Here is a 25,952-nt window from a genome sequence, read left to right as displayed (position 1 = left end):
TGTAGCAGCTATAACAAGATCAGCCACTGATTTTTTTTTTTTTTAAATATAAAACTTAGAAGATTTTCAGAAGACCAAGGATAGCAGAAAAACTCTTCCAAGAATCCTAGGAAAGAAGTTTGCTTCATAGTTTCATTTTTTTAAGTAGCAGCTTTGTTGCAAGTTAATGGATTGTTATATTCCAGTTAAATCATTACTATCAAGTCTGTAAAGGTAAGGATGAAAACATATTGGATCCCTCAGCAAATATAATTCCCTTTTATTTATAACTGCATTCTGTCTTGCTACTCCATTCAATATATACCAAAAGAAGGAATAAAGACACACTGGATCTAGCTCAGAAATCCTGAGCCACAAGCTGCTAGAAGCTGAACATGTTCTTGAGGATTATTTCCTTCCTTTTTTTACTTTACCATTTACAGATAGGTTTTCGTTAATGAGTTACAATACTGAACTAGACAATTCTTGATCTGGACAAGTATAGTAGTTCTTAAATAGGATTGTTTAAGGGTTACCTTAAATGTAGAAAGTCAGCAAAGTAACACTTTATTTTCTGCTTCTTTGGTAGTGCTTCTACAGTAGCAAGGTAAGTGAATATGTAAGCAAATATTAACAATTTTTTTATTGGTCTGTTCACTGCTGGTTTCATAATATCCTGTAATGAATTGCGCTTTATATTGGAAAATGTCACCTAAGAAAGCAAACATTTCAAAGAGCTCGTAATTCCCATGGGGAAGCAAACACAGCAACTGGAAATTAAGTCATCCACAATTTCTGCTAGATAACCCACCCCTCTCCTCCAACCAACTCAGAAGAATGTGGTCCTAAGAAACACTGAAAACAGCAGGTAACACTAAGCACTGGTAGCAAAAGTAAACCACATAGCTGAGTTCCCATCCACTGCCAATTATGGTGTTTCATTTACAAGAACAGAGAGATCCAAAGCAAGCACTGAGTTTAAAGAAGTGGTCCACGTTCATATTCATTTCAACCCTACCTCTGTGAAAAAGGGAACAGGAAAGGCAGCTAATGAGTGTGTTCAGAATATACTGAGATTTAAGTATCACTATAGGCTTTTTTTACTATTTTGACATTTCTCAAATTCTTGCGATTGTAAAATAAACTAGACTTACCCGAAAGCAGAAAGGAAGACCAACGCCTTTTCTGACTTATACCCCTTTGAAATCCCATTGAGTTCATTTAAGGATTTGATTTGTAAGCACTGTACAAATGAAGAGAGGAACTGAAAAGAGTTATGAATAAGCTGATGGGAATTTTTCAGCTACAGAATACAATCAGTGGTTTAAACTTCTCTGTCCTGCTTCCCTATGGAGTGCCCAGCATTGTCCTGAAAATATACTCAGAATCAGCCCCAAACCTGCTGACAAACCCCACCTTTCTTCCAAACCCACCTCACGCTGTAACAATCTTTGGTAATTGTTTTCATTGCATTTCTTACAGCTGTATCTTTTTAAATAGATAAATTAATTAGCCTAATAAGAACTGCTACATTCTGCAATGGCCAGTTTTTATTGTAAAAAGGACAGACTGCAGCGTTTCACAAGAGAAACACTTTAAATGACACTGTTTGGTAGGTTTTTGTTAGCTTAATGCCCCACCTGCTGGCTGATGACTAAATTACATTGTGACAAGTCATCAAAGAAGTCACATGCCTATTATTCTGTCACCAGTAGGTAGCTCTATGCTGTCATGGCAACTGGTATAATTCTATGTAGAAGATGGACTGCACAGCTGGGTTCACCACAGCGTGAAGATTAAAATACAGGCACAGAACCTAGATGGTTATAAAGCAGACGTTCGTCTAAGAGTTTTAATATCCATCCAGACTGATCACCCTTAAGTATTAGAACACAGAACATAAGAAATGCTACAAGCACTGTGAAGTCCTCATGTATCTTTAGCTCAAGTCACCACACTGGGCTGTGTCATATTCAGGTACAGTTTCTCAAAAATGGATCAGTCTAGGAGAAGAGACCAAAGTCAAGGCTTATGATGTAAAAATATTTCAGTCTCATTTGTTTTTGATAATGCTGTTTGAAATAACAATTTTAAAGCTTAGTTTATTTTAAAGAATGAGTACTGCCTGATGCTCACTTAGTAACCAAACCTCGCTTGGTTGAAGGAGCTATGCTTGCAGTTTGTGTTGGCCCAAATTCAGGACCTGCTTATTAATGTGAAAATGCACAAATAAGGGACCTTTCAGAAGCAGATGTGACTCGCCTGTCATGTCCATGCCCCCCAGCTCAGGCAAAAGTAGTCAATAGACACTTGCTCAGCACATAAAAGGCAAAAGAACAGCTATGCAGACATGACATGTTTCTGCAGTGGCTCTGAATTTACACAGGATCCTATAAAATGTTCTTTCCCTGGAGATATAAGGATTTGCAGAGGTGTCACTCAAGGATTACCTTCTATTTCAATCCACTGAACTCCACAGTTCAGGCCTCCTTGGACCTATTGCAGATATTCCCACAGAGAATCAACTGCTTCAAAGTCTTATTAAAACCTGAACAAATACAATCATGTTACATGTAGTAGGAGAAGTCAGAAATCTGTACTCAGGCCTCCTTCTCCCCAGCAGACATCTTTAGTATTGCCCCAGTATCAGAAAGGATGCTTCAGTGTGAACTGTCACACAGCACAGCAGCTCCTCATCATCTCGTAGCCCAGCATTCTTAAGTGGTGTGCACTTTACCAAGTTCCCAGAAAACACAGTAAAACAAAACTCATCAACCCAGATTTCACTGTTTACTAACAAGCAACACAGCACTAAAATATCATTTCTGAAACTCCACCACTACTGATCTTTTTTATCTTCCTTAAAAAAAGAAGAAAAAAACTGTTTTTAAAACTTGCTAAAAGAATTGCACTTCTAATCAACAAAACTACCACAGATCACTGAAGAAAACAAAGTTTCTGTATCTGGCTGTCTCCTATGTCAGGGAATAACCACTGCAACAGTGACATAAGCCAAACTGACAGGTTCAGTTATATGAAAGCTATCGTAATATTCAGGTAGAAAGACCACACAGCTTTATTTCCCTGTGAAAACCAGAAGTGTTTCATCAATAAAGATCTGTTGAGGCAACACTTCCTTACAAGAGATTCAGCAAATAAGTCAGTTAACTATTTAGAAAGATCTCTATTCCAGTGAAAGTAGAATCAGAAGTCCTAAGCAAGCAACCTCAATTAGCGCGCCTAACATTTAGTGCTGTATCAGTAACTTTTATCTGTACAAGTGAAACATCTAACAAAGAGAGACCTGCTTCTTTTTCCTTTTAAAAAATTTACTCTGGTATTGGAAGCAATCAATTCTGCATGTTTGCTCAAAATAAAGGTAGTTAACAGTCTTAAGAGAGTGTAAGAAAAATTGTATTCACAATATAAGGTTTTATCTATATGCTATGCATACACATCTTGACAAATGTTTTCAGCTTAATTACTGTTTGACATCTCTTAACTACCATATGAGCACCGAGTGTGAGAGCCCTCTAATGGCTGCAGTGGAAACACCAACCGCTGCAGTCTCGAAACCAACCTACAGCCCACAGGCCAGCAGCTCAGCACAGTGGTGTCTATCCCCACAAGTCTGCAGAGGATTTTCTCCCAGTAATTACAGATACAACCTTCAGAGATTTCTACCCTAAGAGGTGTATGAAAGAAAGGAAGATACTTAAAGTAAGATTTAGTATATTGGCCTCTGATCAACTCATATTCCATTACCTGCCTTAACACCCTTGTAAAAGCCAAAGTGTGCACCCATCCCAGATACAAGTGTATTCCTAAAAGATTACCATGGTGTCTGTAGGATTCCCTTTGCATGTTTTAAGCAAGGCATCATTTATCTCACTTGTTATGATCCACAGGAGCCATTAATCTTGTTTAAATCATTTAACGGCTCTCTACATTCAGTTCAGAGCCAGCTTATGGCAAAAACTGGACAGCTGCACAGCTCAACCATGTATGACTCTATGAACTGCTACAGGCTGAAACATTTTACACTTTTAAGTACCAGTTTTTTCCCCAGGGAAATGAGGGAACAACCTCTATTAACTGATGGGTTCAGTCCTAAATTGTTCTAGGAAGACTTTACTTGAAGCTTAAGAATTCCTTGAATTCATAGTGTATTGAAGGAACCAACAAAACACAAAGGAGAAAAAGTATTTGGTTAAGATTGCTCTAGCCAAAAAAGGCATCACTCAGCAAAACATTATTCCTCTAAATTCAAGACAGAAAGCAGAGGATACAGCCAGATTTATGCATCTTGAATGGGGTAGGGGAAAAGGAGAGCAGCCTCCTCCATAGTTCAAACAATACATTGAAATTTGAACACCTGACTTACAGAAGTACCAGTAGGAACAGGTTAACAGCTGGAAGCTTAGAGGGCACAATTACAAACACACATCCCAAGAGAAAAGGAGTGTTGCAGACCCATAGGCAGAGTACTGTCTCACAAGCAGTACCTCTAATATTCCACCACCTCAGAAATACAGTGACTGACTGCAGCATCCGTCTTTACTGGACTATGTATCCAGGAGTTCTCAGACAGTTATTGTGAATTTAACTACGCTGCTAGTCCTAAACCAGTTACCATATGGATAAAGATACTTATTTTCAGCTCTAACATTGTATTCTACAGTTATGTATTTTTAAATTTAAAAACTTGTCCTCATTACTCTTACTAGAGCCTGTCAACATTAAGCTAAAAGAACAAAAAATCCTTTCTCATTTTGTCTTGAGCACCAAGTACATAGAAGTTCACACTACTGGAAAAAACCTTCAAATTAATTCACAGTAGCTGAAGCCAGAACAGTCACTGGGATAATACAAAGGCCTCTGTAAACTCAGCTAGCACCTTCATTCTTAAAAACTCAGTGAAAGTGTATTTTACTCCCCCTTCAAGAAAGTTTGAAGTTCATCTCAAACTTCAGAGTATAAATGAAAAAATCTGAAGTAAGAATCCATCTATGTTGCAAAACTACTTAAGCTTTTTCTTGAGATGCACGTTTCATCTGAAGAACCCCTGATACTGACTTTTTATAGCCTGCATCATCTTATTTTTGTTTTCTCAGCTACACTGGAAGTAGACATGAAAGCTTTTACATGATATGTCTGTCCTAAAATACCAGCCTATCAAGTCATTCCTTGTAAGAATATGGACTGTATACCTGTTAAAGGACTTCAGCTATCTGTTCCATTAAGGTATGCAGAAAAAAAAAACCCTGTGAAATACAATTAAGGGAAAATTCTTTTGTTTCTTTGTAGCATCAAATCATCTTAACGCAAGACAGAATTCAGCATCTTGGTTTAGAACACAAATATCTAGAAGGAAAAAATATTTCTATTTTGACAAGGAATTCATGTCTGTGCCAGACAATCATTCTAATGGAGATCCAAGAATACCATCTGGCTGGCTGGCTCATTCCAAGAATAATTCTGTCAGGTGGCAAAGCTTGTAAAGAGAACATGAAAAGGCCACAGCACCAAGCAGCTCACTGGGACACATCAGGTAAGAACCTTAAAACAAACAAGTGTCATAGCTCTATAACACCAAGTACATACAAGCACTGTATTTTTCTATCTTGTCTGAACAATTGTTTCTTTTGACAAAAAGCTGTCCCACACAGATTGTGTATGTACCCATCCTCTGCAAGCAGACAGATCTACAAAAACTCACTACTGCCTACTAGTTAACAACATAGGCCACTGGATTTGATAATATAAAGAGGTACAAATTTGCAAGCAGCTCCAATTGTGCACCTATTTTGGAAAGGCCTTCAGCTACAGTCATATTAAACAGATGTGTTTCAACTTTCCAAATGCATACAAAAGAGATTTACCTACTGTTTCTGCATTATGCTTATAGGGTACTCCAAAAGAACATTAAAAATCCATGTTCTTTGTTATAACTTGTTACTTTCACTGGCATACGCTATAAAACGCACAATTCCCAGATGGGGGAAAAAAATTGAGTTTCCTATGGGTGAGAAACAGCTAACAAAACTAGTACAACATGCTCTAATGGAAGAGAAAATAAATGGCACTCATAAGGTCTGGGCTATGCATTTTCCTGTGATGAGCCTTCTCAGCATGCTTGTGAGAACAGTTCGTATTTAACATCACCATTTCAAACATAGTGAACAATCAGCTAGCTCACCAGATGGTCCTACGGCTAACACTTGGTCAAATAAACATAAAATATGCACTCTATGTAGATATCTTCTGTTTTATTTCTTCTTTTGGTATTGGGACTTTTAAATGAGAACACATAGGCACTTTGCTTTCTTACAGTTACAGCATAAAGCCTGGAATACATCCCAGGGCAATCAAGCCAACTAGAACACTAAGCGAAAATGAAATTTGCATTTGCAAAGGAACAATTCCATGATCAATAAACTGACATCACATCTTTAACAGCCTGAGTAGACTGTTTAGGTACTTAAGTTGCAAAGGAAAGGGTCCTGATATTAAAAAAACTCCAGGTTTATTGATTTTATTAATAAATACTGAGTTTAACTGTGTAAGATTTAAAAACAACTTCATAAGGAAGCTGCTAACACAGAAGTGAAGTATAATCAAGCTATTATCTTTACAACAGTATTCTGAGAAAAACATGGCAAATTGATATTTAGGCAACACTTGACACAGTATCTTCAGTGACATGTAACAGTCTAAGCAGAGGTTAACAGCTTTGCCTTTTCAGATCAATTTATGCTGTCAGAACACTGGAACAACTCTGCATAAAGTGGTTCCAAAATCTAGTCATTTCTATTCCCTCACCACCTTGGCTAATAAGATTCCATCCAGAACGCTCCTGAGAAGCAGCCCTTACATGCTCAGGTCTGTAGCAACTTAGTCTCCTTGCCATTACATGTTTCACTAATACCTACTTTCTGGTTAAGTCTCTGCCCTAAATCTTTTGGAAATTCAAAGCACGACATGCAATCCTGTTTGAATGTATGTATACATTCTCAAAGAGAGGCATAATTTGCTTTTTAGGCTGGAGAGACTGAGGTGTTTGAATAGGAGAAAAGTAGACTGGGCCCAACATACACACAAGACTGAATGCAGTTCTCAGTTCTACTCCTTCAAAACCACAGCTAGTAACTACAAAATTAATTTTGTCACAACAGATTCACAGTAACTGGAATTCTCATACAGGGAAATAAGTATCAATAGCTTTAACAAATCTTTATTATGCGGTCTTTCTCAAGATAGTTTAAAATTAGCTCCAGTATTATATTAGCATGTCATTAGAAGTTTGGAAAGCCAAGTCAAAATAAAAATTTATTTTAATTATTTCAAAACACATGACTAAAATCTACATAATTATTAAAATAGGCTTACAGATATTCTTTGATTAACAGTTTGCATCACATAACAAAGCTGTATTTTAAATGCAGTATTGTCTCACAATTTTAACATACAGGTATTGCTAAAATTTTTCCAAGTAAAAAAGCATACTCTACTGAGTAGCCAATACAGCTAATTACATTCTTGCATCTTAAGTTACATGTAGGAATTTTAGGATTCTCTTCATTACTTTCCCAAAACTAATAGTGATGCTCCAGACTGCAGGTACATAAACTGTCATTAATGAACATAACCACATTGATTATGTAGTCTAAAGAAAACCAGGACTTAAAGGGCTTCAGTTGAGTTACAACTTGACATCTTCTGTTCCACTGATTAAGAGCTCAGTTTTAAAATACAACTTCTTGGGCAAATAACTGCTTCCATTTCTTAACTGCAAGAGGTAACTGGTCAGTATTAGTTACTTAAATTGTGGTGGAAGAAAAACTAAGTGTAACATGCAAACTGTACCTTAAAGATCAAAATAAAATCCACATGCAAACCGTTTCTCCCATACAAACTCTTCAACATGCCAGTTAGTTATCACAGAAAGCATGCAAATGACTAATAAAACCTGGAGGTCTGTCAACTCTTGCAACTTTAAACTTCAAACTACTCTAGCAAAAGAACAACTGTATCGGAACAGGTAGAATAGGAACACAAACTTCAACTTGAAGCAACTTCTTGAACAAGGTTATACTGCATATATTGCTAAACTGAACTGTAGTAACATCAAGTTAATGAATTTAGATACTTTAAAGTCCTTGTTGATCAAACACTTTTGAGCACTGCTCTTCCTTTTCTGAAGTGATGTGCCTTCCTCTCCTGGAATGGGATAGGAGAAAATACAGGATTTATATACATATGGGTGTATATATAATTATCACAATAAAGCAAGTGAAGTTTTGTGAAAAGTATCAGAGATTCTGTGCTCTATCCACCCCCCTCCAAAACTGATAAATACAGTTTCTGTATTCCTGCTTCAAGTACATGCGCCTAATTCACCTGTCTATCCTTTTAAAAATAAAGGAAGCAAAGTCTTAAATATAGCATCAATAAACAACAGAAGTTATACACCATTTCAAATGTAATCAGTTAAAACTGCAATTCTATAAAGACTGAAGACATTCAGCAAAAATATGACTACCAGCTACCAACCTGGACTACAGTTCATGGTTTAAGAGTAGAGATTTTACACAAGTATGAAGAGCCACTACCCACATTGAGTGCTTAACAGGTACAAAAATTATCAAGGCTCAAACTCAACACACCCTCTGCCCAAACTAGGGAGTAACCCACTGCCCTTTCAGCAATTTGCCATTGAGAAACTATTAGCCAGTCTTACGCTCTATGTGTTTGTGAATTGACTGTTCAGCAATATTTTTATGCAGTCTTGCATTAAATCCACTGAATCCAATTTCAGCACTTGTTTCCAGCATTAAGCAACTGAGAATTAAATACATATTATCTCAGAGCACGCACAAGAAAAAAATTAAAATGGCATTCCACACATGAATCCCTTCATCTTTATGGTAGCCTGTAAGTGAACAACATGAAGGTCAGGTGTGTTTTAGGGATTTTGCTTTTGCAACGTACCTTGAAGTAGTCTTCTTGTGATACAAAGGTGTTCCTCAGCCGGTTCTCAGGGTTAAACAGACAGGATACAACTGTTTGTATGCTCCTGTCCACAGACTTCTGAAATACAGTTACAGGTGCATCTACAACAATACTCATTTTCTTAGCCCGCTACTAGCAATGTGGGTGTGTCACAGGGTTTACTTTGCATTCAGAATTCCTCTCAGCTGCCTTATGTTTCCTGAGCTTTTTGTCTCTTAATCTTGGACAACATAACAGTTCTGACAAGTGACATACCAGTTCAGTTGTGGAACAGGCTGACAGCTGCAAAAATGAAGTCTCCTTTAGAAAACTGAACTCAGAGTTAGATGTTGGGCAAACTGGGGTCACCTTCCACAAAAGAAAGCGCAGAAGGGAGTAAAACACTACCAATTCACATGTTTGAAGCTTAAAATAAATCTTCATAAGATAGCAGGCAGTACTCCCAAACCCGCTTTCTTAGTGACTGCAATTTCCCCTGTAATTCTCAGCAGATTTAAGTAAAGCCCTGACACTTAAAAACCTTGTGTGTTCTACTTCATTAAGTACAACATTTTAACAGTCCTCAGCACTCCAGACAAACACTAATAGTTTCAAGGAAACATGTGAGCCTTCTGAAGTTGTACACAGAAATCAGATACAGTGGATTGAGCAACTGGCTAAAGTGGCAACTATAACCTCAATTTCTAGGATACTGGTCAGAGGCCCTCTTCACCAAACCACATAACGCTCATGGGCAAGTTTCTGGGAATAGGATGTATGACAAGAAAAATCATCATTAAAATTTTGAGATAGCACTTACCTTTTGTGGACTGTTAGTAGATGACTGTGTGGGCTCTGGAACAGCACATTCTGTCTGTATAAATTCTGGATCCTCAGTGCAGTGATAGCTTACTGAAGTATAAACCTGTAGAGTTTAAAATATCACAGTTCCAGTAACACTGAAAACATGCACAATTTTGCTGTCATTGGTCCTCACCAATCCATAAGCTATGCCAGCTTTATCTTCACACTTTTGTATCAAAAGTTTCATGAGTGGGGTAAACACTGTGTCCTGTTTAATTAAGACAGTTCAAGTCCCTTCTGTGAAGGATACATTCTAATAAATGTCTTCTCTTGCCACTGATCACCCTTGAGAGTCAGCTCCTCAACATACTTCCTTCATCCATGGGTTTTGCCATCAAGCGTATTGAGCAATGAAAGCATTCAGGAAGAATGAGACTACCAGCAAGTAACTTCAAGAGATTAAGTACTAAAGTCAAATGGGAGAAGCAGCAGAACATTTACTACCACTGACCTTCCTAGAGTCACTTTTCTCTATGCAGTTTCTTTCCTTCATGCCAATATACATTTTTTTTTTCCCCAAAATGTAAAGAAGTCTAGAAAAACACTTTTCCCAGGATCTCAGTGGCAGGGTTAAGCAATTTCAGGGGGCAAACTACACACCCTCCCCCCCTAATTAGTCATATATTTACCCAGAATTGACGATAGTTTTCAGTTTCCTGCAACATCATTCTTAAAGATGTTATTTGTGATTTTACACAACATCTGTTAAGATACTCCCAAAAGCCCTTCAACATCACAACTGTAATTTCAAGCTGATGATACTGGGAGATACAGAAGGCTAAAGTGTGAGCAAGACTATTCCTTTCTGAACACCACCCCTAACAATCAAAAGGTGTATCATATCCAACCTCATCACAACCGAGGTAATTCCATTTATGAATGGAAATTGTGACTATCCACCAAACAAATAGGTAGGTATAAAGCAGTAGACTGAACAATGAAGTCTCCTATCTCCTTACATGCCTGTGAGATAATTGTAAAAAAGTTGTCTGTTCATATAATCAAGCTTACAACACTAATTCAAACCACCATGTACCCCCAGCCAAAAAGCTCTGGTTTGCTACCATTTAAGAGATATACTGCAGCTGTATCATGTTCATGGACATTATTCAATAAAACTTATTTCAAGCCTACAGGGTAAACAGTATTCCAGCAACTTCTGAACTCCAGTGTGTTTCTGCTCCCTTTAAAGCAAAGGTAATTCTCACTAACAGAAATACAGACTTGCCATGAAAAGAAAAAGGCTGCTTCTCTGATGAGAGGCTGAAAGCAAAGCTTAGTACACATTAAGTATTCTTCTAATATAACCAGACAATTGTCAGATGTGCGCAGGCAGCAATATATATGCGCAATTTTCTTCATTTTTCCCCATTTACCTTCCAGACATTCTACAGACATCTGCTGGGAATTGGCCTGAAATATCCTTAAGAAATTTATTACAGTTTTTGAACACTTAATAGAAATTGTACTCAATAAATACAAGATTATACCCAAAGAACCACAAAAATATCTAAGACACAAGCTTAAGTTCCAACATTGTTAAAAGTACACAATGTTTTTTTTCCTCTTTTGTGGATGTCACTTATGTAAAGTCACAAAGAAAGCAATTTCTTTAGAAGCCATCAACACCATCTACAGCCTGTGGCAGCCTGATAAATAAGTTTAAAAAGGCTGTTGAAAGGAGCCAAAAAAAAAAATCAGTATTTATTTAACAAAGCAGGTATTTTGAGGTCTTCTAGAGTTTGGAAAAATGTGGGACAATAAGCAGTAATATTATACAGATCCTTTAAGTCAGGACTGTACATCAGGTCACCACTTCTTTTTCCTTCAACAGTTCATGAAAAACCAATTCTGTCCATGTTAAAATTCCAGGATTCCGTGATCAGAATGTATAGAGTAACATCAAAAAAACCAGGTAGTTCTGTTCTGCCAGGTAGCTCCTGAAAAAGGACTATGCCAGTAGCAAACCCTAAAAAAAAAAAAAATTCCCTACTCTTTCAATAGTTACTAATTTGTATAGAGCAGATTACATGGAGATCCAGTCAACAACAAACAGTTTCATATTTTTTACGTATTAAGCTGTCAAAACAGTGTGTTAATAGAGGAGACAAAGTTCCATCAGTTAAACTTTGTAGACTTACCGGAGGCATAACATAATTTCTTTGCTCCCCAGCAAGCCACTGTGGTTGAACCTTAAACAATAATTGGACAAGAATCAGCATTTATTCATTCATTTCCAATACAAGTAAGCAACTGCTCTTTAAGAGTCATCATTTATATAATATTTCATGTCTGGATTTTTCATTAAACCATAGTTTACAGTCTTCTGTCTAGCAAGATGGCTTTTTCACATGTACCTCATGTAGCGTTTCACACAAGGTCACCCTCACCAGATTCAACTACCTCCTCCTTCCTCTTCTCATTCCAAGTTTTTTTTTAATATTTCTGAAGATTTCTAATCAGAGCATCCACACTAAAAACATCTCAAACCTCCCATTACTGAACTACTTCTGCTTCCCTTTCAATAAAACAACTTACCCACACATTTTACTTCAAAAGTCACTGTATCGGCTAAGCATCTTCCCAGACATTTTTAGCTCTATACAGAACTCTTGCTGAGTCTTATCAGACTACATTTCTAAGTAACTAGCATCAACTACCTGCACTGTATAATGTGCAGAAATGCAAAACTCAAGTTCCTTCCCATGAGAAAAAGTACCACAAATCCTTGTACTTTTTGCTAACTTGGAAGTTGTTTAGCATCCTGTGTTTAACAAAAAAAAAGTATGCTAACTTATTCAACAGTTTTAATCACATTAGGACAAAAGCATCAGTAATTTTGTTTCTACTTTTGATTTCTGTGAACCAGGAGCCGAAGGGAAATAGAAATCACAGAAAAAGAAACACAAAGATCAGACTCCAGGTAACATTGTTTATTTCATTCCAGTTTTTATCAGGTATCAAACAGCCTTTCTGCTACTACTAAAGAATTACATACCTGATAGTTGTAGGCTGGCTGATATCCTACAGGAACTTGTTGCTGTATCAATAAAGCTGGTGAACTGTACGGATATGTCTGCAAGAGAAAACTTAAAAATTCAAGTTTGAAGCAAGGTAAAAATATGATATTTGTAGATGTATTTATCAAGCCAGAAGCACACTTCTAGAAATATACAATCACATTCTTACTTGAATTCCTGTTTCAAAGCAGCATCATTATTTAAGAACCCTTACAGATTTCCCATGGGGCTTCAGCACTTCAGGCACGACAAAACTCTAGCAATTTCGATTCTAATGTGTATTACATATCTAAAAATCCAACATTTGCTTGTAGCTGATCTTTTAAGTCATTTCAGAAGTACAACTCATCCCACAAGCTTTCTAAAGTAGATTTGAAACAGACCAACTACCATGAAATTACAGACTACAGCCTGAAGACCAGTTTCTTGGAGCTAACAGCAAGGTAAGTATTATAGCTTAGAGAACTTCCTAACATTCCTTCACTGCAAGTATTTTGACACCATGTTAACCTGGAACCTTCTCAGCTTCTTCAGAGAATATTTAAAGATACATTCCAGCATTTAAGATAATTAGTTTCTCTCTCCTACACCATTTCACTTTCCAATAGAAGTGATACTATCCAGCTATCTGCCTTAGAAAAATATTTCTGCAAGTCACTGCAGTTTGTTCATTTGCTTAAGAAAATACACAAGACAGAATCAGTTTGCAATTAATATTGCCCTGTTGTACTGCCGTATCAGATAGGGTTAACACAGGAAGAGGCTGTAATCTGGAAAGCCTTCTATTCACAGTGTAATACTCATAACAAGGTCAAAAGTACTCTGCCCACACCTCAGTAACAATGCTTATCTGAAGTACCAATAAAGCCACATCCTGTAGGCATACTGTACTGGTCACAGCTATTAACAGCAGGTGTTGTAACACGGTGCTCTTAAAAGGACACAGCAGCTCAGAAACAAGAAAGTATCACTGTCAACTTCTGTTTCCATGATTTAACAAGAAAAAAAAAAACCACCACAGCAAAACACAAACATCACCACAACACAAAACTGCCACATTTTCAAGTTTGTGGTTTTTTTTCTGAGGCAGGGCACCAGTACGTTAAATATCTGGATGCATTTGCTATGTGAAGTGCATCAGCAAAAAGTAACAAGATCACTTAAGAACTGTTATATAAGTTAATCTTAGCTCCACCTTCTAAAAGTTCTCATTCTCAAAATACTAAGTATTTCCCTGTCTTGTTTTATAAAGACATTACACATCACTGAGTAATTTTTCAAAATTGCCAGCATTTTTTAAGCTGTTTTAAGTCGGGCACTTCTTATTGGGAAAGGTAATATGAAAACAAGCAGGTAAGAGAAGATTGTAATCTCAATACATATTCCTGATGTTGTATGTACTTGCACCTTCAAAAATATTTAATTATGATTCAAAAATCAGTGGCAAGAACAGCTTTACCTGAACATACTGTGTTACTGGGCTCATTACAGCTGGAGGTTGCATGTATGTCTCTGTATTTTGATTACCCCATACACTATGGAACTGTGGTGCAGGAGGATTGAAGACCAGTGGTCTGGGATGCACATAAGAACCTTGTTTTAAAGCAAAGAAACAGAGTATTAAGGCATTTGCATCATGCATTTCATTGGTAATCTGAATTCAAGCTGCAAAAAAACTGAAGTGCTTTGACTCAGGTTTAACTCAACGTTAACTGTATTGGATTGTGCTACCAACCCCAGTTTTACTGTCAAAACTGTACAACATCAGACAAGTAGTGAGGTCATAAAATTCAGAACCGAAGTTTAACATACAGGCATGTAATACACATATTACATCAGATATAAAGGATTAGCAAGGATGTTAGCCTATAATTAAGAAAAAAATGTAACACATATTTGTAATATGAACAAATTTGTTTATATATACTTACACAAGTTTTGTTGCTTTCTGATTGCTGGTCCCAGCTTCAGCCTTTTGCCATGGAAGTTGATTTGTGACTGAAAGACAGATTTTCTGTAAGCTGGACAACCAGTGAGGTGGGTGGCATTATTTTAAAGAGACCATACCCTGCTTCTACACTACATGTCATCAACTCACACACAGGCTCAGCCGCCACCATGCTTCTCTCCCACCTCAACACCTTATGCCTTTCATCTTTACATCCATTTGCCTACTCACCAACTCTCCAAACCTATTATGTATCACTTGCCTCAGTGGCAACAAGCACTACTAGTAGTTTGCAACTACCCTGTCAGGGACTGCCAGTCTTTTGGTTCTATACACACATTTTAGCTGTTCCTGCCTCAGGAAGGCTGCTAATGTAGAGTGACAATAGCCTATCCCTGGCAACCCCATTACAACACTACTCACCTTCCTTCCCACAAACTTCCTAACAGGCTTCACATAACATGTTAAAGCTGTCCACCTGATATTAAAGGAAACAGAAGGCTGTCCAAGCACTACTGTTACCCGCATATTACCGTATTCTCTCTAGTGAAATTCATGTGCATTGTTTCAGAACATCCAAGAAATGTGCTTGTATTTGACTACTTTGGCCAAAGCACCTATGCAGCACACAGACTAATCCAGAAAGAATGAAACTCAAATAGGGTTCACACGTTCCTACAATACTCAAACCCAGGAATGCAAGCATCTGAAAGACTCTCAGAACAGGGCTGGAAACACCCCTCAGCAGTCGGCAAATGCTCAAGACATATGAAACTTATTCTTCAAGTTCCACCCAAACGCTTGTTCACACAGAAGGCAGGATTTCAGACTTCCAAGGATCAATTACTGAAGAAAAATTTCAAGCACTCTCCCTCCCTGCAGAAGCTGGATTCTGTGTTCTTTAGAGAAACTGCTCAGTTTCACCAATGGATGTAGCCTGAAATGGCACCACAATGTCCTTACACCTCAAGATCTATTTGGACTGACTATAGAAGACTACCTGTAAGATTTTTGTCTCTGCAAGATTACAGTTTAAGTCTAGAATACACAATGTTGCTTTAATACATTTAAGCAGATATGTTTATTCAGGGACTTACGAACTTCTCCACACAAAATTCTATAAAGGGAATTCACCTTTGGGTCTGATCTTGCACTCTCTGCCAAGATGGTAACAAGAAACATGTTTCCCTACCTATGAAGGTGTGCACACCACACACAACACTACTCAAAGTAGATACTCTGTGTTACAGTGCAGAGGGCTACACTGAGGTTTACAAATGCTTTATACATCCGAAGTGAAAGATTTGTCTTACCCCAATTAACACAAATTTACTACCAAGTATTAAAATAATTATTAGATGCAGATGCAGATTTCCCATCTCATACAACTCTAAAAACCTGCCTGCTTCAGAAGAAAATACGCAATTTGCAGCTCTAGCAGACACCTCACTAAGCTTTTTCTCCCATTTCTGCTAAGGAAAGCACTTTGAACATGTAACAGCAACTTAACTTTAAAAATAAGTAGAATAATAGTAAAGTTATTTGATCACCTTCATAAACTGATAAAAATAGAGTAAAGTATGACACAGGCGGAAAAGAACACCTCAAGAGTTTGACAGGTGTTTTTTTCATTGATCCTGCAATCCTGTTGTGTGCAGAACCACAACCACGTCTTCTACTTGAGCAATGAGAGCACTTGGAAGACAGGCCTCCCCTCAAAGCAGAAAGTAGATTTCTGTTCTGAACTGCAAACAGATTTACTCTGGACCAGAGTGCAGTTATAAATAGAATCAGAGCTAAATCAGAAGAAAAATACTTTCAGGGTGCACAGAGATAGGCAGATAAACACAGACATGAAGAGTGATTCTAATCATGGAGAAGCTTTATCTTGTTTATTTACATAAAACACTATGACCACTCAACACGGGTAATTACTTAAATGGTTTAATGAGGTATCTCTGCTTCTGACTTAAGTTCTAAAATGTAGATATTAATTATTCCCCCGTTTTCATTCCCTTCAGAAGCCAAAAGCTTTGTAAGTTGATTTTTATCTGGACACGCTTCCTCCTCCTGCCAAGATAGTAATTTGTACTGCCTCTACACCTGAAACTTGCACTAAAAAGAAAATCTGCCATGTACTTCTGGGTCTTCTAAGACCTCTGTGATACAAAGCCACATCAGTAAATACTATATTAATAGACATACACTGAAGGCTTTTAGTCTTGAAGAAATGCTCACAGAAAAATCAGCAACATACATGGCTCAAATGACAATGCTACTCAAGAGCTCTCTACATGAGATTGTTGCCCCAGAGTGGGTAATCCACACTGATCTAGTACAATAAATGCAACCCATGGTAAAAGAAGTATGCTCAGATAAAGTCTGTTGCTCAATACAGCAGTATTTTTGTCAGCATACCACACGACTTAAAAGAACAGCAAGCTTCTGAAGCCTTTTGGTGAGAATCAAGAAACTCCTGCTGCAGTTTCCCTGCCGTCTACTTTGTTCAAACATGTTCTTTTCCCCTCTAAGGAGCTGGACAGCCAGTGAACACATCTGAACACACCACAGAACGCTAAATTTGTGCATGGCATGTTTATCTGTAATTGTCTTTCAGATCTACTTCCCTATCTGAGAGCTTCAGAAGCAACTGAGAGAGTGTTCATCCTCCAGAGACACGGGAATTTTCTGAGACAAAGACTTAACAGAAGAATGTATTTCAATACATGCTATTTTCACAGTCATTGCACACAGTTTTGGATGAAAAAGGGAAAATAAAGTTTCATCTGTATGACCAGCTACCAAAAACAAACAACAGATTTGGTTTTAAGTGTTGAAATTTGAAAGATTTAGAATTTTTCTGATACTGAACTCTAAAAGCAGAAGTACTGTAAACAGTTCTGCCCCTTTATCTCCTGTGTGAAATACAGGAAAACCAAGTGACATGTGAACAGTTGCATCTTAAAGTCAAGGAGGTTTAAAAAATACTTGCACTCCAGGTGACATCCAAATGCATAAGTACAGCAAGAAAAAAACACATATTTAAACTGCTGAGACTTAAGTAAAAAACAAATGCTGTTTTCTATGTCACTGTTATTCCCAATAGTAAAACTGACAGATCTGTGTATCTGCCATAAGCACAAGGGTTCTATGACCATCATCAAATACAGAAAGCAAGCTGCAAAAAAACCCACAAGGTTTTCAAGCACACAAAGGAGTGAGAAGAACCAGAAATACAATACATGAAACATTCAAGCACACCAAGGCTAATACTAATTTTGTTTCTTACAGAAATATAGAGATTCTACCACCAGTAGAGATTTTAGCAGGTTTACTTTCTGGGCAGCCCTAGACTTCCCTTGTCTTAATTTACTCTACACGGTACACGACTTGGTTTCCCCTGAACATGGTCTCCAGCCTTCACATATCAACTTCTTCAGATAACTTAAGACAAAGAGCTTACTTCTACTATTTTTTGAACATCCACATTGTCCAGGAAAGATACAAATCCATACCTGGAAAGAAAAAACAGGTTATTCAGTAACCAGATTTTGATTTGTTAGCTAAATTATTTTGAACAAGACCAGTTAATAGCATATACACCAGGTACATTATATTGCATGTCGAAAGTATCAAGTAGAGCATTAGTTTAGAATTCAGCGTGAAAATGTATGTACTGCTAACCAGTAGCATATACTACTGGGCCACATAAAAAGAACTGAATACCAGAATTTAGGATGATTTTAAATAGAAGGGCTATTCTTCCATTTGAGCTACTCAAAATGAGCACTTTTGTTGATACTACTACGAAAAACACACACAACAACCCTTTTAAGTGTTAATATCTGGATTACCATCAAATTTTGTATTTACCACAGAGGTTTGGATCAAAGCATGCATTACAGGAACACTGACACTACTGGGAGAAGGGATCCTTGAAGTTTTTCAATTTATTTCACTGCCCCCCCTAGTTTATCTAGTCTATAAAATGAAGATAATTTCAGAGCAGTTGTATCAATCAGTAGACTATCCCAATTTGTTATTGGTATTCAGAATATACACTGGCTAATTGCACATCAAAATTCACCATGAAGACCAGTAAGGTATATGAGGAAACAGATTTCCAGCTCACATGTTTCTGCATATGCCCAGGGTAAAAAAATGTGACTTTCTCAGACCCACTCATAGAATCTTAAAAAAAAGTAGGGTAGAAGGAACCTCCAGAGGTGAAGACTCCTTCTCAAAGCAGGGATAACTTAAACTGCAAAAGCTTCCCCAGAACTCAAAAAGCTAAGGTCCTACACATCCTAATTTACATGCTTCACCACAGACAATTCAGAATTTTTATATATTTCCTTTGATTCGAGTTTGTTCACTTAATTTCACTCTTCACCCAAACAAGTTTAGTTGTTTTCTCTGTAACTTATCTCAGTGCCAGAAGAATGCAGTCCCATTGCCCTGAATAAATCATCTAGTCCTTCTCTTAACCATCCTGAACTCTCTCCAGATTGCTGTCAACTACTCTGGCCATCAGGAGAGTTCTACGGAAAAACTGTCTGGAAGAACTGTCTGCATAAGTATCACACATGTTTCAAGCTTTCTTTCCACTGGCTAAGTGAGAATAACCCTCTTTTCCCTGAACAGATAGACTGAAGTCAGGAAAAAAAAAAAAAAAAGAAACAGGTTTTTTAAATAAGATTATACAGATTTAGGAGCAATTTACATTTACAGGTTTCACAATGTTAATTCAACACAACAGAAAACTGAACCTAGTGCTAAGACCTAAGCATGTCAAGTATGTTGCTAAGCAGCTGCTCATATAATGACAGAATTGTGTCCACGTAAGCAGCAACTTAAATTCAAGTTCTACTCACCCTTTTGAAACACCAGTTCTGTCAGTGATTATTTTCACCTCCTTCACAGTACCATATCGTTCAAAGAAACTCCGAATTTCTGCTTCATTCATCTGAAAGAAACAAAGTCTTTAACGTGTTCAAACACCTCCAACTGTTCAGAACTAATTTAAAGCAGCCAGTATAGTTTTTAAAACCCATCTTCTACCGTAAGAACTAAAATTACTCAACCGTTTCATCATTCCTTCATGACACTACAATACCTTAAGATGGGTGAAGATACCAATGACAAAGATACCGTGACACTGCAATACCTTAAGATCAGTAAATTGACTAAAAAAAAGAAAAAACAACCAACACACACAACAAAAAAACCAACACCACCACCACACAAAAACAACACCAACACCACCACCACACACCCCCAGTAATTGAATTCCCATTTCCTTCCCACTGAAGGGCCATATACCTACGTAAAAAATTAAAAATACATAAATACCCTTATATCAATTCCACCAACAAAGACTGTGTTTGGCATGATTTTTCCTTCTGGTAAAACATATCCTTGACTGGTTGTTGACAAACGGGTATTGTCCTCGGAGACACCTGCACACTGGGCCTCTGCATTTGCAGACTGAAAAATTTAAACAGATATACACATTTCAGTAAAGTTACTATAGTACACTTTCAGATACCAGAGTGCCTGCACCTTCATATCAACATAGTATGGGACAACAAATTTCAATAGCACCTTTACAACTACTTAACAGAAGTACTTGCTGCAAATAGACCATTCATTGGAAAAAAAGTTGAAGTGATTATTCTAAGCAGCTTTAAAAAAAAAATCTAAAGCTAGGTTACTTTAAGTAGCCCTGTCTGACCATGTAAAGCTCCATGACCATTGTTGCTCTTACTAAATACACAGTGAGAACCCCAAAATAAGTGATTTCAGAACTTTACCAAACTCCTTTCAGATTTAATAAATAACATTAAAGATACTGTAAATTGATTATCCAACAGAATAAATTCCACCATCTTCCTGGTCAAAAACTTTAAATATGTGAGATGTGCATAAGCTTACAAACAGCCTCAGCACCCAGGTAACACGGTTACACCACAAGTTCGTTGTAAGAAGGGAAAAATCAGACCTTGATGGAATATTAATGCTATTCATTTTCTCAGGAAAAAAAGTCATTAACTACAACAGGAATACGAATGACTGAAGACTTGAGTTGTCTGCACCATAGTAGGTTCTCAAACATGCACTGCACATACAGAACTGCAAAAAATGTTAAGATTCTAGAGCAACTATAGTCACAATGTGCTTTGCACATCCAGGCTGCAGATGCACCCTTTTGGTTCTACAGCGTTTTGTCACAATCTAGGGATTATAGATTCCTTCAGTGCAGAGAAGATACAATGCTCCATAAACAGTAATACAGATGAACAGACCACACGCAATTCCATTTCTTGCAACCGATGGTAGAAAAAAAGTGTTCCATACTCTGCATAAGGCTCAAAACATGTTTAACGAAGTTATTTACAAGAACTAAAACACAACATAAGCACCACAGGCATCACAGATTCAATCCCTTCTATCTTTCTCCTGAATGAACAGTTCTAGCTATGTGCCATGCTTTGCCTGGCTTTAAGAATTACCATGACCAGTTCAGTGTTACGCATCCTTTTATATTAATGCACTTCAAAACACTAACAGGTTTTTCCTTATGATTCATCTGATGCGGCATTATCTCTACTTCAGACACCCCAAACTTTGATTTAGTCATTTAGCCGGTATTTTGAAATCTAATAATTTGCAGTAGATGGCATCCAACTTTTCAATGTAAGTTTTTATCTTTAATACACATTTAAACCACAGCTCTGAGTGATGAGCACTCATTCAAACTGTACATCTAGTAAAGGAATGTGAAAACTACAGGAATCAAACTATACAGGCGGCACAATTTGCCCAGCAATTAAACAAAACCAAAAATAGAATTCCACCCTCCAAATACAGTATCAGTGTGACTGAACCTAATTTACAACATGCCATTACTGAAAGTCAGAGAGGGTTTGCCCCATCTCTTCCTTTTCCTGCACCTCCTTCTGCACAAGTTTTAACACCTATCAGTTCAAATTAAACTGCCTGAACTCAATTTGGCACGCAGATTAACACAAAGCAAGCAGTTTTTCACCCAATTAGTATTCTTCTGTTCTAGAGAACTGTATTAGCTTACTATGCTAACAGCCAAGTAGCAGATCCACCTCAGGATCAGTAGATGCAGAAGACGAAATGGAGGAGGCTGAGCCTCTTCCGAGAAGCAATAAGCCATCAATTCATTTCAAAACCACTTCATATTAGAATCAGGTTCCATCACACCAGATACCGTTGCCTATGCTCAATTTACTCAATTACTATGCCTTCTATCATGAATTCTCAATAAAAATTTCAAGTAATTCCTTTCCCTTTGCCTTTTAATAACTCTGTCTACCCCCCAGTGAAGCTGGAGACCAAAACTTCCATTGTTCCATGGTGGTAAGAATTGTGTAATAGAATATTTCTGCTGTAAACAGAAGGGCAGTTATCACCCTTCCTTTCTATTGTACAAGGACATCACCATGCAAGGAAATCAGTCCTACGTTTCACAAGAGAAAACTTTTGTAGCCCTTTTCAGACACATCCACTTCTGATCCCACCTCATTCTGCAGTTACATAGACACTTGTGCTAATGCAAGAACACAACAAGGGCAAAAGTGAAGCAAGAGCTGAGCAGAAGACCACTTCTGTGGCTGTACCCCCAGCTGAAGGGCACCTGAACTTTGAGACTGCAGCTCCAGAGCAACCTCAGGCTGACCTAACTGCTGGCTTCTGCTTCTTTCTGGACCTGTTTCAGTGAACCAGGCTAAAACAGAAGTATTCACTTTGCTGGACAATTTCTCTGACAACCTGGAAAGTGAAACAACTCACAGCAGAGGCACCCAGCAAGTGCCAGAACCAGCACAAGACAGTAGGCAGGCAGACAGATACTGCTGGCACGCAAGTCATAGGTGGCCATGCCTGCCATGGAAGTCCAGTATTTGATTCTTACACTACTGATGTAAAACCATTTTCCATGAAAATACCTTTATTAAATGCTTTAACATATCAAATATCTAAAACACAGTGTAAACAGGCTGCTTAGGCACTCTAAAAACTGGTCAATAGCAAAAACAAGCTTTAAGATTTTTTAAATATTTATAACTTCAAAGGGAACAGTTGTTGAAAAAAGTACAGTGGAAAAGTCTCATGGTACAAAGACAGGAAACAAAAATCTCCTCCTTCAAAAGTTACTTTTCAAGTCTTCAGTACTACAATGAAAAACTTCTGCCAATTCAAACAAAGTACTTCGCTATCTAAAACAAAGTTATTTAACACTGCAAACTGTAATTCTTATTTTAATACCTAATGTAGTATTATGTACACAACTGTACTTCTACACAGTACCAGGCAAAGAACTCACACTGCTGCTGAATCAGTGTACAAAGCCTAAGCCCCTCACAAGTTTTCAAAATACAGAAGGTCCTGAAATTTACGAATTTGCTACACTGAAATTTTACCATCAGCCTAAGTGACCCACCCCTTCAAAAACACCTTAAGTGAGCTTGATTTGTCTATCCATCTCATGCAGTATCTCCAAAATAAAATTTCTGGATGTCAGGGAACTTAGGGCTTATTAAACTTTTTTTCAGCCTACTGAAATTAAAAGGTTCCTTATTCCTTCCTCTTACCAGCAGGTAAATTTCATCAGTTTGCTCTTTGCATTATTCCAGCATCAAGTCCGAGCCGATGCCAGGAAACTGGACTAACCTTTTGATTACAGCAGTAATGAAGCTAGTTACGTTTGACCAAAAATAGTGGAAAAGGACACCGTTAGGACCAGACGGTGGTAACACCCAGCTACTCAAGCGGGTTACAAACATCACTCAGTGTGATGCACCACTAGATCAAAACTTTTACTTTTCCTTTGGCCACGCAAGTCCCTGCTTTCTCAGGCATCTGCCTATCTTTCCCCGACCTCACACATCTTTTGTTTAAAACAGGTACTGAACTTTTTAAAATTTAAACATCTAAACCCCCGATACGCGTTCTGCTGCGCAGTTTCTGTGCGCAGGAGCCGGTTTCCATGGCAGCGCCCTCCCCACAGAACATGACTCCCGCCTGGGTAGCGCAGCGTCGCCTGCCCGCTCGGCAGCAGGTGGAGCCATCGGCAAGTGCTGTAACACGCGAACGCCTGCGACTGGCAAAGCTTCACTTTTGCTTTTTTTTTTTACAGAACACTCTACTGTTTTGTTGAAGCGTCTGGGTTACAGTCGCAAATTTTTCAGGTAAAAAAAGAATAAAATCCTGAAGAAACAGCAAGTCGCATGGTGAAGGAGCAACGTGCGGGTTCAGTCAGTAATTCCCACTGACCGCATGGAGTCCATAATGCACTACACGAAGCCCTTTTTTTTCTGGCAGGTAGAAATAAAACTGAGAACTTGAGGCCAGCGCGTTACGGAGCCGCCGCCCCACAGCCATTTAACGGCCTCCAGTCTATGCGGGCTTGGCACGTCGCCATTAACAGAGTCGTTACCAGAGGGGACGCGGGGGGCGAGGGAAGGTGCCCCTCTGAGGACAATAGAAGCTGTTTAAAAGCCCCCGACGCCGGGGGCAAGGGTTCCACAGCCAGACCCTAACGACAGGTGGGGGCGGGAGTGCAAGCTAGGGGCAGACGGAGCCGCCCGGCGCCAGCGCAGCCCCGGCCTGCCGGCAAAAAGCGGCCGTCGGAGCGGCGCCATGTGGCAGGGCCGCCACAAAATGGCCGCTCATGGTGTGAAGCGCCTCCCGTCGCCAAGCCCGCACCAGGCCACGGAGCCGATGGCTGCGAGCCCTGACACCTGCCCTCACACAAACCTTAGGGTTTTTACTTGCCGTATGCCCTCTGTGACTTTAGTCCCTCACCTTCTCTTAAGACTTTAAAACCCTCAAGATATTAAAAATGACAGAAACCTTCAGGGGTTCAGCCCAGACAGTGGCACTACGGCGGCTGTGAGGATTCCCCCTTCCTCACCTGGAGAGCAACCCAAAAACGTTAAAGCTCAGCCCTCGCCTCCGCTCCACTGCAGCCCCCAGCAAAAAGCCGCCCCACAGCTCAGCGTCCAAGCGCACCCCCTGCCCCCCGGGCCAGCCACGGCACCCCTCCCCTCCCCTCTTCTCCACTCACCATCATTCACCGAAGCTGAGGAAGCTCCCACACACTTAAAAATAAACGAGGCCTTTAAAGCAAAAACAATACGAACTTTTCAGAAAAGATAAACACCGTACAGGCCTCTATGGTTTTTCTTTTTTTTTTTTTTCGCTTTTTTTCTTTTTTTTTTTTTTTTTTAGGTTAGAGAAAGGCGGCTACTGTGGGGTACCGCTCGTCTCCTTAAGTAGCCCCAAGTGGAAGGGGCGGGGAGAGGCCACACCCGCCCCCTCACAGCCGGCACCGGCGCGGCCTGAGGGGCTCTCCGGGGGCTCCTCACCTCTCGGCCTGCCCCGCTCGGCTCTGCTCTTCTCTGTATTTTGGCAGTGTCTGCAGACAAAGGCTGGAGGGCTCCGTGCCTTTTCTCTTTGTTAAGAGATTAGGTGGGACTGTTATTATTTGTGGCCTTGCTGTTGAATGCTGTGTGGTAGCAGCACATGCTTGTCATTTTGACGAGAGCTAGCACTTTGTTGAGGTTTGAGAGTGGTGTGTTGTTGAAGAGGCTTTCACTCGCCTTGAGACAAAAGCTGAAGCTTTTTCATCAAGTGTTTTCATGAACCAATGTTATACAGCTGTTCTAGAGCAAGCTGCTGCCACCATATCTCTGCTGCCTGCACTGGAAACCAACCTGCTCTCCCTTCACCAGTTCCCAAGAATTTACTAGAAGGAAACCTCTCCGGAAGACCTTCTGGTTCTACAGTAATAACATGCTTCTAATGGGTTTTGAAAATTAGTTTTAAGCAGTTGCTTGCCACTGGTATCAAATGTTCAGAGCAGATACAGATTTTCACAAGTTTCAAGGAGAGGGGAAATGTATAGTTGGATTTGATCTTAAAGGTCTTTTCCAACTTAAATGATTTTATGATGCCTCACCAAAATAAACTGAGCCTTCGACTGTACTAGATTTTTGGGTTATGGTTTGTGTTTGGGGTTTGTTTTGGTTTTTTTTTTTGGGGGGGGGAGTTTAGTTTTTGGTTTTTCTTTGTTCGTTTTGAATGGCAAAGGCCTAAGAATGATGCTTGTTCAGGATGAA

The 25,952-nt window shown here is 38.7% G+C and overlaps 1 protein-coding gene across 3 annotated transcripts; it reads right to left on the bottom strand.

The window, feature by feature from the left end:
* Positions 1-7,295: 7,295 nt before the first annotated feature.
* Positions 7,296-25,114, bottom strand: DAZL (deleted in azoospermia like). 3 transcript variants are annotated; one of them, XM_065831729.2, is made up of 11 exons: positions 24,899-25,114; positions 20,155-20,289; positions 19,677-19,768; positions 18,266-18,317; positions 14,786-14,852; positions 14,314-14,447; positions 12,833-12,910; positions 11,976-12,026; positions 9,791-9,895; positions 8,971-9,066; positions 7,296-8,199 (listed from the first exon to the last, which is right to left on the bottom strand). In XM_065831729.2, exons 1-11 carry the CDS (start codon positions 24,902-24,904, stop codon positions 8,146-8,148), a joined length of 870 nt encoding a protein of 289 aa, XP_065687801.1. In that variant the 5' UTR covers positions 24,905-25,114; the 3' UTR covers positions 7,296-8,145. The 3 variants fall into 3 exon arrangements, with proteins under 3 accessions (XP_065687801.1, XP_065687800.1, XP_065687802.1); XM_065831728.2 differs by having other exon boundaries at positions 8,971-9,069; positions 24,899-25,106; XM_065831730.2 differs by lacking the exon at positions 8,971-9,066.
* Between the last annotated feature and the right edge of the window lie 838 nt (positions 25,115-25,952).

This window comes from Patagioenas fasciata, chromosome 2, assembly GCF_037038585.1.
Source record: "Patagioenas fasciata isolate bPatFas1 chromosome 2, bPatFas1.hap1, whole genome shotgun sequence".
Taxonomy (NCBI): Eukaryota; Metazoa; Chordata; class Aves; order Columbiformes; family Columbidae; genus Patagioenas; species Patagioenas fasciata.
Note: the sequence above shows the minus strand (reverse complement) of the source record. Positions and strands in the feature narration are given on the sequence as shown.